Below are 16,861 nucleotides of genomic sequence, written 5' to 3'. Positions count from 1 at the left end.
TACCCCTTTTAAGCCGTGGCCGCCTACCCCTTTTAAGCCGTGGCCGCCTACCCCTTTTAAGCCGTGGCCGCCTACCCCTTTTAAGCCGTGGCCGCGTGCCCATTTTGAAGCCGTTGCTACACACGTTCTTGTATTAAAGCTCCCCAGTAGCCCAGCAAGTAAAATGAAAAATGAAAGCGCCAGAAAAAGATGAAGCCGTTACCAACCTCGCCAAGAGCGCCAAGGGCGCAGAGATGAGCGGAAAGAATTTAGGAGCCTTGAAGACGAAGACACAAAATGATGATGATGAAGCAGTGAAGGAATATTTGTCTAGTATCGACAACGAAGTGCTAACAAAATTGAGTTGCATTTCAGGCCTTGGAGTTTATTTAGCCAGACTGAAATTAAAAGTAAACAAATTTTATTTTATATACACCATCCTAACGATAATTCATTTTGCCATCTATGTGAACAGAGGAATAATTCCGGGCTCATATGATTTTTTAGCGTTATACCTGAAGGAGAAATATGCAACGACAAATGTAGATGTACACATAGGGTTCCTGACATCTGTTTTTGTTTTCGGACTAAGCATAAGCTCCATCCTGAGTGGGTCCCTTGCTTCAACGTATAGTGTGTTCAGGATAACAGATGTTTTTTTGTTTCAAAATTCGTTGGCCTTACTGATGACTGGTTTTTCATTTATTATTGGTTCGTACTACTCTTTAATGTTTAGCAGATTTTTTTGTGGGTTCAGTGAAGCTGCTTTCATTACCATTATCCCTCCTCTGATTTATTCCTACTCGAAAGATCGGGCTGGCTCATGGATTAGTATTTTTATAACCATGTTTCCTCTAGGAGGTTGTATTGGTTACTTGCTGGCCGTTTTACTACCTATGTTTAAAATCAGCTTAGCACAGTACTTCATTGGTTCAGGAGTCGTTTTCATGCTTTTCTTCCTTTGCTTCTACTTGTTTGATGAAGATTTATTAAAAAAGTATGAAGACAAGAAGAGCAAGAAGGAGCAACAGTTGAGGGAAAAGGAACAGGCACAAGCAGATGGTGCTGCCAAGGATTTACAACTGGAGGACAAGAACCAGGGAAAATTCGTTAAGGGAGCAGGTGCTTCATCGGGTGGTGCAAACGCGGCTGCAAATTCAGCAGCCAACTCGGCAACCAATTCAACCATGAACTCCACCCAGTCGAGCAAATCTGGTACCACCTCTGCAACTAGTACCCCCGCCGGACAACCTCGACCTGCGAGTGGTAAAAGTCAGAGTGGACACACGCAAGGTGTTGGTGCCGCTTCCGCTGCCGGTGCCGTCGCGCAGAGCAGCCCCGATTTTGCGAGGAAGGCAGATAGGGCGATTGGCGGCAACAGCAAGTCGTTCGATGAAGGGATGGACATCAAGCGAAGGGGTACGAACAGCAGCTCAGGACTATATGATGAAATGGTACACCAATCAAGTGAAGGAGCCAGCTTTAACAAAACCAGGTCCTTTAATTCTACAAGGAAAAATTATAGCGACATAAATAATAATGCTTACATGGGACAAATTGATTTAGAAGCAAACGAAGATGAAGAACAACAATGTATTAGCAACAACAGTTATATAAATAATAACTTGGATAAAATGTATATGTTAAAGTCCTTTGGAAATGAGGAAGAAGCTTGTATGAATACGGCTCAGGAGACAAATGGCAAAGCAAAGAAGGACAATAAGTACCTAGAAATTGAGCTAGACAATTGTATAGAATCTATGGATGATGAAAAAAATAATGAACACCTAAATTTGGGTCTCCTTGTTAATACAACCTTAACAAATATTAGCTTTCTCATATTAGTCACTGCACTGACTGCACATACAGACATGGTTCAATCTTATTTGGTTTATGGTGCACCCATCCTCTATGCCTTAAAGATATTCCCGTCATATAAAGCTGCCACGGTGTTTTGTAGTCTCTGTGCTTGTCTCTCGTCCATCGTTGGTACCTGCTTTGGAGGATTCCTTATGGACTTTTACAATCTGAACATACAGAACGTGGACAAAAATTATGAACATATAAATAGTAATGAAAAAAAAATAAAAATATATAGCAAGGATGTTATGGTGTATCAGTACCTTCGAATTATTGGTATACAGACTTTCATCATTTTGGTCATTGCCGGTGCACTCCTTATGTTGATTCCTTTTATTACGGACACGTATTTGTTCACCATCGTCATGACCCTCGGACTGACCTTTCTGTTCTCCGCAATGGTTCGTTTTGCGCTAGTGACGCGTTGGCTGCTGTGGCCTAACAAAGGAGCGGGGAGCGACGCTTGGCATTCCATGCATGTTCATTTTGTCACCACCTTGTCGCCGCCTCACCCATTGTGTCATCGCACCACACCTCACTCGTTACCATTTCTTCCCCCCCCCCCCTCTCAATGCAGCCTGGCCACAACATCGGAATCATGGTGTGCGTGCCTCAAAACATTCGCGCCTTTTCCATAGGATTGTCCTCCTTCATTGCACATCTGCTTGGGTAAGCAAAAGAGCACATATGTGTGTAGTAATCATTATCAACGAGTGTAGCTTCTTTTTTTTTTTTGTGTGTTTTTTTTTTTTTCCTGTCCACATTGTTTTTAATAACCTTTTTTTTTTTTTTTGCCGCTTTTTCCCCCCCTCAATAGAGACATCCCCTGGACCATCATCATCGGAAAGATTAAGGGAACCCTTTCTCCGGATTGCGTCGTCACGAGAAATGTAAGTAAAACGCTGCTGCGTATGCAGAGTGGCACATGTGTGTGTGTGTGTTATATATAATATTGCCTATATTTGTGTACTTTTTATGTGGCTATCCCTCGATGGGAATATCCGCTCATGTCATTTATTTGTCGCCCCGTCTCACCTACCCCACAGGGAGAACTAAGCGAGCGCTGTTACCAACAAAGTAGAGGCCTGCGAGTGACTCTTTTTGTCATCTGCTCCAAGTCCCTCATCATGGCGATTGCCAGCTTTCTTCTGAACGTATACGCGAAGAAGAAAATTACGAGATACCAAAATAAGCAAAACAATAAGGCGTGATGCAGAGAGATCGCGATGATAAGCCGGACTGAAGGGAGGGAGAGGTGGTATCCTCAAAACATGCGACGTTTTTTACAAAGCACATTGCGCGCGCGTGGACAGGAAATAGAGGACATAGGAAAATTGGGACAGACCAAACGGACGCAGAAAATGATGAATCGATCGGCAGACGGATGGCAAGACGAACGGATTGTTGATAGCCCCGTTTTTTCCCTTCCTCCGTGTGCCGCCTTTGCCTTGTCCCCTCTTTAAATTTTGAATTTAAATAATCATTTTTGTTATTTCAATCCGATGTTCCCTGTTTTTATTTTTTTTTTTTTTCTCAATTCTTAGCAGATGGCGGTTGCTGCGCGCGTGCGCACGTGCTTCATCCCCCCACACACGCACACCTACATGACCGCTATACTTTAAAACCGTTGCTACATCTCCGTCACTTCTTTTTGCCATTACCGCATCACCGCTTACGCCTCTTTAAAATTGTGTCTGTGTTTTTTCCACCCTGTTGAATTCACTATGTGCGTATGATCCTTTTTTTTTTTTTTTTTTTTTTTCCTGTCCATTGTCTTATGTCAGGTTGGTTATGCTGTGCGCCTGTGCCCCCCATCCCCCTGTTGTGCGTGCCTGTTCTGTTAATATGCGTGTACCGGCGTGTGGATACGCTCATGTGGGCCACTCTCCCACTCTCTCTCTCCGTGTGTGTGTTTGACCGCATATGGATATGCGCGCACCTTTAGCCATGTCGCATACATGACTTTAGATTTATGTTCGCATGTTTAACTGCCACACATATTTTTTACGAGCATATTTTTTTGCCTCGTTTTTTTTTTTTTTTTTTTTTTTTTTTTTTTTTTTTTTCTCTGCCCCTCCCCCCACATTGTGTGTGATTTAACAATTTTTTTAGTTTTTTAAAAATTAATTTAGGCCACGTTTTAAAGCCAATTTTAAAAATTTTGACGGCATATATTCGGCTCAATCTTAAGTTAGCTCTTCCTGCCAATTCGGTTTTTTTTTTTTTTTTTTTTTTCTTCAACGTATGTAACCCCAAATGTTGTTGCGCGAAAAATAAGAAGCTGCCCCTTCAGGCGAATTGCGCAGCGGGAGTTTACAAGTTCAAAATTGCCATCTCGTTGTTGCTCCTCCTTCGTCGCTTTTTTTTTGTTGGTTCCATGTGGGCTTGTTTTTTCTACTTCTTTCTTGTTGCTACTTCTTCCATTTTTGCTACCTTTTCCCTTTTTGGCGTGGGCACCCCGCGTGGCGCAAACTCGAAGTGGGTTCCGCAGCAAGGGTCCAGCTCAATGCCGACGTTGCTTTTAATTTGAATATAGGGCACAGGGGAGGAGAAAGCGCAGGCTTTTGTGGTGTTTTCCCTGGAGCGTGATTTGGCCAAACCGAAAAGAAAGAAGCCCACCCCAGTTGCTTGTACGCATATGAATTATATGTACCACCTGTTGTACGCGTATGCTTGGAGGCGAAGCAGCGATGAAGAGCAAAAAAGGCACGCATGGGAACGCCAGACGTGGGATGCAACGCGTGGAACAGATGCAACGGTAAAACGGGTGAAAACGAAGTGATGACGAAATGCCCTAAAACATAATGGGGAAGACACCCCGAATAGTGATAATCCATACACACACCGCACAACGTAACACGAATACACAAACCTCCACAAAATATACTCGCTGAAAAAAAAAAAAAAAAATGTTTTCCAACGCGATCAAGCTAGAAAATCTGAACGACTACTACAACGAGGGGGAGGAATGCATAAAGCCCTTTCTGTACAATTCGCAACTTGTGAATGAGGACGATCTGAGCAAGCCAAACTTAATTAACATAAACAAGAAGAATAAAGAAAAAAAAAAAAAAGAGAGAGGAGAAATATCACTAACTGACTGCTTAGCCTGTAGTGGCTGCGTTACAAACGAAGAAACAAATTTTCTTAAAAACCAAAATGCAGTTGAAATTTTAAACGAAATTAGAAAAAAAAAAATTAACATCATTTCGTTGTCTTTGCAAAGCATCACAGCCTTGTCCGTGCATTATAATTTGTCCATTCCGAGGACACAGAAGAAGTTATGCTTTCTGTTGAAGTCGCTGGGATTTGATTTTGTGTATGAGTCTTCCCTCAGCGAGTTGATAGCTCTGAATGAGAGCAAGCGCGAATTTATGCACCACTTTGGGGAGGCCACAAGGACAGGCCAACAGAGCGACCACTACCCAAGTAATGGCGACGATACCTTGAAGAGTAAAAGGAACCACCGCCTGAAGTCCAAGCGGGCAAGTAAAAATGATGCAAAGGGTAGTAACCCTGAGAAGGTATTTACAAATGGGAGTAACCTCACCAAAAGCAACACCAACCATCCCTCCATCTCCACATGTGAGGAAGGAAATGTCTCCCTTCCCCTGATTTGCTCTCATTGCAGTGGCACCGTTATATATGGGGAGAAAAATTTCGATGAAGCACAGCTAAAGGCATTTAGTAAGGTAAAGTCCAGTCAGGACATACAGGGAATTATTTTAAAAATTCTGCACCTCCAGAGAAGCATAAATGTGACTCTTCCCCTGTTGAAAAGCCTCCCCCCGCAGAGCAACTTTTTCAATTGGTCCTGCAACTACGAGTCACAATTTTGGGCCGTTTGCAGGAAGCACTATCGCAGACACCACGGTCTGTTGCAGTCGGGTGCAGTTAGCAGCGGAAGGGGTGCAAGTGATGGAAGTGATGGAAGTGGTGGAAGTGGTGGAAGTGATGGAAGCGGAGGCGTGCCTGTCAACGCCCCAACCATCTACGACATCAACCATGTTTACCTGCTGTACTGCTTTGACAAAAAATTAGAGGCACACAGAAGTAACCTTCCCCAACAGAATTCCCTAAATGAGAACATGCTCTCTTACCTCTCTTATGTCTCCCCACGGACGTTCGACCCGATGAGGGACACGGCCAGCGCAGACCAACAGGAGAAGAAGAACTTCCATTGCGTCGATGCTGTACTAACCACGGTGGAGCTAGTCGAGCTGATAAACGACACGGAAATTGATTTTGTGTCGCTGCCAGAGATGCCTGTTGATAGTGTGTACGACCTTTTGCGGGGCACCATGAAAGGGTTGCAGCAAGATAAGACGAAAAGGGTTCCCGACAAAGCTATCGCGGGGGAGACGCCGTCCACGACAAACGCCGAACGAACTGCCACCCGCAACCTGCATCAACTGCACGGAGTGAGCGAACTGCGCGAACTTTACGAGCAGCTCTCCCAGTACACACTCCGGTGCAGCAACATAAATAACATTTCCATGGGCTACGGAGAAGAAATGTTCAAATATGTGTGCAGAGAAGTGTTCAATTTTGAGGTGCACGAGAAGGAGTTCGATTTCAAGTATCACGACATAGTGGTCTTATCCCTGTTGGAAGGAGACCACTGTGTTTTCAGGGTGATCCTGTCATACGGCTTTAAGAGTATGTATAGTGTTATCCGGAAGGTGAAGGAAGGCAAAGGGGTGAGCGCACCACGGAGAAGTGCACCACCCAACCCCCCCAGTGGGGCAACAAAATACCACGTACAAATTACATACAATCTACATTTCACAGGAAGAATCGACTACATTGAATTGATGGCATGCGAAAAGGGGTGCCTCTTCGGATGCGCCCAGAACATTTTTTCGGAACGTGTCCATAGGCGCACCTCCTGCCTATGCTACAACTCTCGCATTTTAAAAAAAATCGCGCAGCAGGAGGTTATTAAAAATTTTGACTTCCTCCGTTCAAATGAACATAACGATGCGCAGGGGGGTGGAGGACAAGCGGAAGACGAAACAGGAGGCATTATCTGTGCCTGCGAAAAGCACACACGGTGTGATCATCACGTGCAAGATGTAGAAGCCTCATCGATTAACCAAGGGGAAGTACAAAATGGTTACGAACTGTTTAATCAGAAAAAAGTGAACACAGAAAAATTGTTTCAAAAATTGTATGACACCATGCATAGTGACCAACTCACGGTGTATGTCAATTCGAGCAAATGCGATAGGGATATAAGTGTCGAATCGTTTTTAAAAAACATCAGCAATTTTTTCAACACGGAAACTTTCCACATTCTTAAGACTTCCTTTTCTTCCAAGAAGAAGGCAGACATTATCAATTGGTGAGTGCAGACACAGCAACCCTCGAATAAAAAAAAAAGAACAGAACAAGAGTATACAATGTCCCCCTGCCAGACTGCCTTTTCCGGGCGGTACGCTTTTCCGTCCCATTGAGAATTTTCGTTTGTTTGCAAATATAGGGGATACTTTTTTTTTACACCCCAGGAGTGATGCCGCTTGTTCATGCGTACGTGTACGTACGCCCTTTTCGAGTGTATTCCCATATGCACGCATTTGCTTATGCGGCAGACGCCCACAAACGTCTGTTAACATCGTAAAATTGTGAAGTCGCAAAAGGGAAGGTTCATTCAAAACGTACGAGACTTAACCTTGTTTAAAAGGGGAGGGGGTGTTCTTCATAGGGATATTTCTTTTTTTCTTTTTTTTTTTTGCTATTTTTTTTTTTTTTTTCAGTTTTGTAACATTTTGCCTGACCCGTTCATACGGATTTGTTCAAATAGACGAATTAAATAGCGCAATTTTTTTTTTTTTTTTTTTTTTTGTGCATGCATCCGGTGCGGCTTCACCTTTTAGCCGTTACAACTTTGCAATTTTTGAAAACTAATGTGACAACCATGCTGTTAACGTATCCCTCAAATGAGGTTTAAAAACTGCCGCAAAGTGTGCGCGCGTCAGTGTATTTTTCCCTGGACAACTTGGCGCGCCTGTCTGTGTGCAAGTTTTCCCCACTTTGAGGCAAAGGCTAGCGCGGAAGGGAGCCCCCGTTCGATGTGTACACCAACCGAGATAGTAAACGCAACGGTAGCGACTCCGTGTTGAAGGGAAATGCCCTTTTGTTCGACAGGCCCCATTTTAGCCCTCTCTACGACACTATAAAACGTACGATTTTTTTTTTTTTTTTGTCTTACTCGAATTGTTCTCAAGCGGTTCGCCCAGGTGGGCAACAGCAGAGTGTCCGCACCCCCATGAAGGCTTCTAACCGCATGAAGGCCGCTAACCGTATGGAGGCCGCTAACCACATGAAGGATGCCACCCCCCTGCGTATGCTGAACGACATGCTCAAGTGCGACCCCGCGAAGAAACACAGGAGCAAAAACAAAGTGCGCGAGCGGCACGCAGAGAAGGAAGTCAACAAAAAGTACCTGAACAGATCAAAGCAGATTGGCCACAAATACATCGAGCAGGTGATGAGCGAGTGTGGAGCAGACGACCTTACAAATGATTGGGACAGTTTCCACACAGGAGGAATGCCAAATGGATTGAAAGCATCTCCCACTATGAGGAAAGAAAAAAAAGATATTGAATTCACCCCTGTGTCTAACGAAGAAATAGACCCTGTGGCGTGTAAGGTGAAGGGAGGAAATTTGTACGAAGGCACAGCAGGCGTACTGAACGAAGTGGTAATCGAGACGGTTAGCAAAACAGGGGAATGTATTTACGTGCAGAACTACACATTTGAAGCGTATGTGAAGCAAAGGGAACAGGTGGACCAACTGAATTACCAAAGGGAGTACATACAAGAAGACAACCGATGCGACTTGTACATACGAAACAATTTGTACAATCAATTCCAAATAGAAAAACATCAGACGATAATCAATTCAGATCACAATAGGTATAATATTAATGCTAACTTTGCAAATTACAAGCATGTGGGATGTGAAGAGAGGGAAGCGTGTCTTTGGGGAGACACAAAAAGGGGTGAACACCATATTGTTGGTGTTACTGAAGGGGGGAAGTGGAAAAGTGGTTCTTCTTGTCGTTCACCTGTGCGTAGCGGTAGGGATCAGAGGGGGGAAAACACTTTCACAGAAGAATCCTCTGCTCATTCAAACAACGCACAAAATCAAACAATAAGAGAAGGATACATATTCGAATCCGAAACGTACGACAGTGAAAACATGAAATTGATACAAAATAGTTTTAAGTGTAACATTAGGGATTTAAAAAATGGGACCTACGTTGTGACGTATAACTTGGGCAGGTGCGGCTACTACTACTTGTCCCTATTGTTCAAAAAAAAAATCGTTGCGAATTCCCCGTACCTCATTTGCATAAAGCCGAACGTGGCGTACGCCCCCAACTGTGTGGTGTACAAAAGGGTGAGCGGTGGGATGGTCTTCCCGAAGATCAAAAGGGTGGAAGGGGGAAAAGAACGGAAATTATTACCCACAGGTCAAGGGTTCAACCAAATCTATAACGATTCCCTATGTGCAAACTCGTTTGAATTAGCCCACTCCGATTTTTGTGAATGGGAAGAGCGTAGCAGCGGCTCTTCCTCCTCGGAGGGGCTCCTGTCCGACGGCGAGCGACAGCGCCGCATGGGCGGACACGATGAACAAGTAGGTGAAGAAGAAGATGGAGAAGACCCCCCCATGCACATTTTCAAATGCGACGATGGAAGGCACGATGAGACGCACAAGCAGTATGATAATTTCTTCATCCAAAGTTACGACGCCTACGGGAATGCCATCTCAGAAGGAGGCGACTCCTTTGAGGCGAACGCCCTCGGAGGGGTTAAAATCGTTAGGGTCAACGACCTGCAAAATGGCTCGTATGAAGTTATATACTCCTACATAAGGTCAAAAATGGCAACAGATGAAGAGAAAGGTCCAATCCCCTACAAACAAATAAACGTAACGCTAAACGGATTGCATGTGAAGGGCTCTCCATTCAGAATTGTTCACAAAAATGATAAACAAATGGGTTACTTACAAAGAATAAAAAACTTACTGCCCATAGATGAGGTGAACCCAGTGGACCCTGTACGCAGTCTGCACAGCATAATGCAGTCTTATCGGTATGTGAAGGAAAACTACCTGGATGAGCACAAAGAAAGGTATTTTATACAATTGAGTCCGTACTACCAGAGGGAGGAGCTGAACAAAATACTTCGCAAGGTGGACCCTAATCTCGTATCCCTCATGTCCATACCGTTGCGGCAACAACTACTTAACCATGTGATGCATATGAATAACGACACCAAAATGGTAAAGTTGAAACAGGTCCTCTTTAAAGAGCTTTTCGTAACCCTAGGGAAGATGGTAAACTGCGCGAGTAGCTACTTTGATCAAGTGGAACAGGACAAAGTAAACCTTCTACACGACAGACGCACACAAGATGTGAGCATCCGAGAAGCTAATGCAATGTATGAATCTTTGAAGGAGAAGAATGTCCACTCATTACCTTTCGACTTTTCCATTAAGGATATGAAATTGTACGAAGAGAAGTTGGCTCTTAAAAAGAAAGAGCTACTAGAGAAACAGACTCAGCTGATAAACAGGTACAACTCCATCAAAGGTAGGGAGAAGAAATTTTACGAGGAGAGGGAACAGATCACCAACCAACTTACTCAAAAGTATGAGTTACACCAGGCCATATATGAGCATTCCCATCGGGCTTTGATTCACACCAACGGCGCCTTGAAGAAAATTACCATCAGCAATATTAAGCGCAACTGCTCCGCGGAGCGACGTGTGCTCGGCGGCAACGTGGGCCCTGATGCGGCCGCGGCAGATTTGAAGCGGCTATTATAGTCAAGCATTTCGCTACACATTTCCTTTTGTACCGACTGCGCCGCCTCTTTAGCGAGCGCTGCCCCGTCCGAAAAAAAAAAAAAAAAAGGTAAGGATAAAACTGGGGTGATATCAGGCTTTCACGAGAAGGGGCAAAGCTACAATCGATGCACCTCGTGGTTGTCCCTCTACAAGGCATTCACCACACTTGTGAACGTCCACAAAAAAAAAAAAAGTGGGGACCCCACTTTACCTACATGCATCCTCCACTGCGAGCGCCAACCCGGTACAAAAGTGAGGACATGGAATAGCGCACTGCTGTTCATCAGTAGCCGCTGCCAACATACCCGCTTGTTCATGCCAGTGCAGCGGAAGGGGAACAACTCCCCTTTTTTACATTAACGTGATCGGACATGTGCGCGCCCCCTCGTTCAGAGAGAGCAACTGGAGGGGAGGGACTTATACAAAAAAAGGGATGCAAAAAAATGAGGCAGGAATTTAGTTGGCCTAGGTTGCTAGGCTTGCCCAACCTGAGTCACCTCCGCCGCGTCGCGCGGTTCCCCCCCTGTCGCTGCTTCTCCACGCGGTGCAGTTTGCCGGGGAGACTTGTGGACTACTCCCTGTACCTCGTGACGGACGACAAATTCTTTACCGATAAGCAGAATGTGTGCAGCACGCTGCTTGGGAAGGTGCGGGAAGGAGTTCTTGGGGGAGTGGGGTTGGTGCAGCTTCGACTGAAGAAGGCAGAGGACAGATATTTCTACAACACAGCCGTAAGCATGAAGCAACTCCTACGTAAATACAAAGTCCCACTAATAATAAACAATAGACTGGATATCTGTGTAGGTGTAGATGCTGATGGAGTGCATGTGGGTAGAACAGACCTCCCCATCAAAGTGGCAAGAGACATTTTAGGAGGAGAAAAAATAATCGGGGCAACCATAAATTTTAGCAATGATGAGGACATTCAGATGGCCCTGAACAGCCGTGTAGATTACATAGCGCATGAACACACATTATATGAATCCACGACGAAGAAAATTGCAGCTTCGCATCACGAGGGGATAAAGGAACAAATACGCAATCTACTGTGTAGGATAAAACATCTTCAAGAGAGAGGGAAAATTTATAAGCCAATTTTAGATTCAGAGGCTCCACCTATTATACTCATTGGAGGCATTAATACTAACAACATTGAGGAAACTATGACCCATTTTTATGACTCCTGTGCAGGGGTTGCAGTTGTGTCAAATATCATTGGAGAGAAATGCAACTCCTTTTTCAATTCACTCAGGTTAAGGTTTGTAATAGATAAACATAAAAAGGGTTACAATGATGCATTTGTGAATTTGTGCATGGGCTTGTTGCGTCATTTTTTTTGGACCAACTTAGAGCGCGACATGAAAGGGGTGCACACTAGCTTGATTTGGGGACCACCCGCGGAGACACCACAGAGAGAGGCGGCAAAAGGGGACACTTTTCGATTAGCTACAAATGTGGACGTTAAAAAAAACGTACTCCACTTGTTTGAAAATAATCTTGATTTGAAATTTGTGCAATTGAATCAACCCATTGTGTGCGATTCCGCTGTGTGCACTTCCGCTGCGGGGGGCAATTTTTTCCTATTCTGTTCGAGGCGCACGGGTGTAGCGACAGAAGCAATCGAAGCGGGGGGGGAAGGTTGCGGCCTCCACGGTGAAGGGAAAAAAATGCACATTCCGCACGACCCATATGTCAGCAAGTGGATTCAGCAAAATAAAAAAATTGCAAACGGGGTCTTCATTCTTATAGGCGAGGATTTCTTAACCCTATTCCGAAAATTTTTGGCACCTGAATTTTTCCACATGAACAATTTTGTTCTAATCACGAACAGGGAACAAAGCGGCTGGGAGACGCTGCGCTGTGACGCGCGCGGCGCTTCCATACAGTTCAGTAATAACAATTTAATCAATGTCGCGTTGAAGAATATCCACGTGGACAGTGAGGCAGGGAACCGCTTTGCCATTTTGCTCTCATATTTTTTAATGGTGCAGCAGAAGATGAAGCAGGAGTGGCCCCAGTTTTTAACCCAAATTGTGGGGGAGGGAGCAGCATCGGTGGACGCAGGGGAAGAGGGAAAACTTCTCAAATTAGCCGCTGCGGTGAACATGTCGTTCGAGGTGCTTTCAAATGAGCACACGTGGTTGGCGGCGTTCTCCACGTAGGGCATTTTTTTTTTTTTCTACGTGCGTGCGTTAAGCGCGTCTGTACTTGTTTGCAATCCGTGCTTTGGATTTTTTTTTTTTTTTTTTTTTTTTAATTTCTCTCTCCTTGGGTCGTGGAAATTATCTGACGGTGTTCATTTTGTGCACCATCCGCCTGTCCGCCCGTGTGTACTTTTCCCCCTCCAGTTTTATGCCCCTTGTAGTGAAAGGGGCATAGTTTGTGTGTTTGTCCCCCCTCAGTGGGACTAGATTTATGCTGCGAAAAATCGAAAAACCTATTTATACACTCTCTACCCGCTGAAAAAAATATTATTCAGAAAGGAACCATTCCTTTTTTTTATCACCTCTTTAGATCAATTTTTTTTTTTTTTTTCTAGCTAGCTAAAACCGCAAAACGGCTAGTTACGTGGACAAAAAAAAAAAAAAAAAAAAAAAAAAAAAGAGAACAACTGATGAACAAACGAACGGATAAACAACCCATTAAACATGTTAACCTATTAACCTACAACGCTCCCCACGGAAAACTCGTTATTATTAGGGGAAAACGCTCAACGTGCTTTATATAGAAAAACGCCCTGCGAAAACATTTACAAAGAAGTTGCTATATATATAATCGCTGTCGTACCTCTGTCTATGTTCACACATTTGGAAACAACATCATCAATACATTAAAATGTTTCCTCCTCACACACACTGAGTTCCTGCTCGGTCAGTTGCGTGTGTGTACTGGGGTTGGATCCGTTTTACGTGTGCCGGTACACTTTTCTTTCATTACTGTGTGTACTCAAGTGTGTAACATATATCTACATACAGTTACACGCATTTCCGCACATGTTCATACCATTGCGTACAAATTTTTCTCCAGAAATGTTTTCTCCTTACACCTTTCACGAAACAACCTGATGTCGCAACTTTATAGTCTATACATTAAAACCAAAAGATGAAAAAAATGAAAAAGAAAAAAAAAGGAAAAATATAAACAAAAATAAAACAAAAAAAAAATAAAAAAAAGCATAATAAAGCAAACACAAAAAAAAACAATAAAATAAAGCAAAACTAAACGAAACGCAACAAAAGCGAAAAAAAAGCGCGACTTCCACTACCAATCGTGGATTTGTTGAATTTTTTTTTTTTTTTCCACTCCTTTTCTACATGTAAAAATTGGGTAAATCACTTCACAACTGTTTTTGCGCCTTGCGCTAGGTGCGGTTTGCCACAGTGCGTGTGTGTGTTTTTTTTTTCCACAAATTTTCCACACACTGGAGCCATAAAACCCCAGTGTGCATAAACCAACTAAGACTTCAATTTTGTACTCCTGCGCACCACGCCAAGAATGAGGAGCGCAGAAGACACAAATTTCAAGGAGGGAGACATCGTGTGGTATGAAAATCAAGCCTCCAGCCCGGAGGAAGTTGCGGACAATACTCTGTTCACTCTATGCCGCATAATTCACAAGAATGATGACGATGAGGTCATGTTATCCAAGCACAGCGATTACAATGGGTGCATATTTACGAGCAAAGTGCAGAACATACACAAAGCCAACCATCTCTTTACCTTAGACCAAAATGACATGATGAAACTGAAACATATTAACGACCCCGCGCTATTGCATCTTCTGCACGAAAGATTTAAGAACAAAAAATTTTACACAAAAATGGGTCCGCTACTCATATTTGTAAACCCTAATGTGAATTTGAACCTTTGCAATCAAGAAACCATTCGCATGCACAAATTTTCGAGCACACCGACGGAGGGAAATCTGAATGAGTACACCGTTGCTCTTTCTGCGCTACGAAATATGAGCATGTTAAAAAGGAATCAGTCCATTATCGTGACTGGTGAGTCTGGCTCGGGAAAGAGTGAAATCACGAAGAATATTTTATACTTTCTGGCCTACCAAGTGGAGGGGCCTCGTGAGGAGACGTCTGAGCAGCAGGATGTCGCTGGGGCGCATGAGGGGACAGCCAGCGCGCAGGGCGACGAGAGTGAAGGGAACGAAGCGGACGAGAACAACCAGTCGGATGAGGCGAGTCATCCCAACGAACCGAGCGAGTCTAACCAACAAAACCAGGTGAAGGTCGCCGAAATGATAACCCACATGAACGTCCTCCTGGACGCCTTCGGGAGCGCCAAAACGGCGAATAACAACAACTCCAGTAGGTTATCCAAGTTCTTCACCCTGCACATGGATGAGAACGGGCGCGTGAAGTCCATGCACGTGAAGAAGTTCCTGTTCGAGAAGGACAGGGTGATGGGCGGCGAACACGAACGCCAAGGAGAGAATTCCTTCAACATTTTTTACTACGTGCTAAACGGGTCAAGCGACAAGTTCAAGGAAATGTACTACCTGAAGGATGTGACGTATTATAAGATGTTGCGCTCCAGGGGCTCGCTCGGGAATGGACAGATCGTGCCGGTTAGCGGCGACGCGGTGAACGCGAAACAGACCCCAACAGATGAATCGGCCAAGTTTCTTGAATTGCTAAAATCCATGAATTACATTTTTGATGATGACAAGGAAATCGATTTTGTGTTTTCTGTCCTGTCAGCATTGTTACTCCTGGGCAATGTAGAGACAGTGAAAACGCTCCGACAGAAATCTTTATTAAGAAAGAGCATCCTGTGTGAAAGTTCCCTCAACTATGAGCAGTTGCAACATTTCTTAGAAGATTCAAATGAAGATTTAATAATGGATGAAAATGCAAAGAACTTCCTCATAGCAAGTAAGTTGCTGGGTATCGATCCGGAACAACTTGTGAAATACTTCACCGCCAATTACGTCTTCCATGACATTCTACTTATGAAGGTACATAACGAAACGAAGATTCAGAAAAAAATAGAAGCCTTTATTAAAACCACCTACGATGAATTGTTTAACTGGATTGTACACAAGATCAACTGCAAATTTGGAAACCTGATTGGGGGAGGAGGTCATTACTACCATGAAAATGTTGAAGCGAATTATATAAACGTGCTTGATTTGGCCTACTTTGAAAATGGAGAGCAAAATTCGCTCACTCAATTACTCGTCAACACTAGCAATGAAGCGGTGCGTAATATGGTGGTGGATTTTTTATTCAAAAAGAGGATACAGTTGTGTAGGGAGGAGGGGATAGAAGCGGCATCCTCCTCCTCTTCCTCCTGCTTTAACCTGGAACGGCTAGACAATGAAGGGTTATACAATGTGTTGGTTCAGCAAGAGGAAGAGTCGCTGTTCTCCTACCTCGAATCCTTGTCCATGAAGAAAGTCACTGAGAACAGCAACTTGCACTCTTTAATAGTTAAGAAGTTTTCTAGTGGGGGGTACATAAAGGAGGCTTTTTCTTCGATTCTCCCTGGGGAGAATAATGGCCAGCAGTCCTGCTGCTCCTCCTCCTCATCCTCCTTCGTCATTGTGCACTCATGTGGTGAAGTGTGCTACTCATCGGAGCAGCTTGTCAACCAGAACATACACATACTAACGAATAACTTTATTGAGTTGATGAAGAAATCTGGTAACCCCTATTTAGAACAACTCTGTTGCAACTACAATTATGACCCCTGTGGGGACATCGTGGAGGAGAAGAGACGATACAGTATTCAGTCTGCTTTGAAATTGTTTCGGCGTAAGTATGAGTCCAAGAATCAAATGGCTGTTACCATGGCAAGGAATAACTTGGTAGAACTGATGAAGGTGAAGGAGAATACCTTTTGCCACTTTATATTTTGCATGACTTCGAATCATAACAGGAGGGAAAATGCGGGGGGAGAAATTGTCAACTGCTTTGACGAGCGCGTCGTGTTCGACCAGGTGCAGAACATGTCCCTCTCACACTTCAGACAACTCAGAGGCGCTGGGCTCTTCCCCCATGCCTTTTACTTCCAGGAGTTGCTGGACCTGGTGCAGGACGGGGCGTCTAACGAACAAGCGGAAAATGTACAAACGGCAAATGTAGACGCGGCAAATGTAGAAGCGGCTAATGAAGAAGCGGCTAATGAAGAAGCGGCTAATGAAGAA

General features: G+C 44.0%; 5 protein-coding genes across 5 annotated transcripts in view; all 5 read left to right on the top strand.

The window, feature by feature from the left end:
* Positions 1-170: 170 nt before the first annotated feature.
* On the top strand, positions 171-3,050 carry AK88_03386 (uncharacterized protein; the record flags this gene model as incomplete). Its single annotated transcript, XM_012481003.1, has 4 exons — positions 171-2,240; positions 2,417-2,508; positions 2,657-2,729; positions 2,886-3,050. The coding sequence occupies 4 exons, from the start codon at positions 171-173 to the stop codon at positions 3,048-3,050; spliced, it is 2,400 nt and encodes a 799-aa protein (XP_012336426.1).
* Positions 3,051-4,748: 1,698 nt separating this feature from the next.
* On the top strand, positions 4,749-7,187 carry AK88_03385 (uncharacterized protein; the record flags this gene model as incomplete). The annotated part of the gene is made up of 1 exon (XM_012481002.1): positions 4,749-7,187. The coding sequence occupies one exon, from the start codon at positions 4,749-4,751 to the stop codon at positions 7,185-7,187; it is 2,439 nt and encodes an 812-aa protein (XP_012336425.1).
* A 920-nt stretch (positions 7,188-8,107) lies between these two features.
* AK88_03384 (uncharacterized protein) lies at positions 8,108-10,678 on the top strand (the record flags this gene model as incomplete). The annotated part of the gene is made up of 1 exon (XM_012481001.1): positions 8,108-10,678. One exon carries the CDS (start codon positions 8,108-8,110, stop codon positions 10,676-10,678), a length of 2,571 nt encoding a protein of 856 aa, XP_012336424.1.
* Positions 10,679-11,142: 464 nt separating this feature from the next.
* On the top strand, positions 11,143-12,861 carry AK88_03383 (thiamine-phosphate pyrophosphorylase; the record flags this gene model as incomplete). Its single annotated transcript, XM_012481000.1, has 1 exon — positions 11,143-12,861. The coding sequence occupies one exon, from the start codon at positions 11,143-11,145 to the stop codon at positions 12,859-12,861; it is 1,719 nt and encodes a 572-aa protein (XP_012336423.1).
* Positions 12,862-14,194: 1,333 nt separating this feature from the next.
* The window catches only part of AK88_03382 (uncharacterized protein), a gene marked incomplete at both ends in the record, with an annotated part of 7,723 nt that continues 5,056 nt past the window's right edge, over positions 14,195-16,861 (top strand). The window contains one exon of the mRNA XM_012480999.1: positions 14,195-16,810. Coding sequence (XP_012336422.1) covers positions 14,195-16,810 — 2,616 coding nt within the window. The remainder of the gene's footprint in view (positions 16,811-16,861) is intronic.

The sequence above is a fragment of the Plasmodium fragile genome (assembly GCF_000956335.1).
Source record: "Plasmodium fragile strain nilgiri unplaced genomic scaffold supercont1.38, whole genome shotgun sequence".
NCBI lineage: Eukaryota > Apicomplexa > Aconoidasida > Haemosporida > Plasmodiidae > Plasmodium > Plasmodium fragile.
The sequence above is the reverse complement of the archived record's forward strand: the minus strand, read 5'-3'. Positions and strand labels throughout refer to the sequence as shown.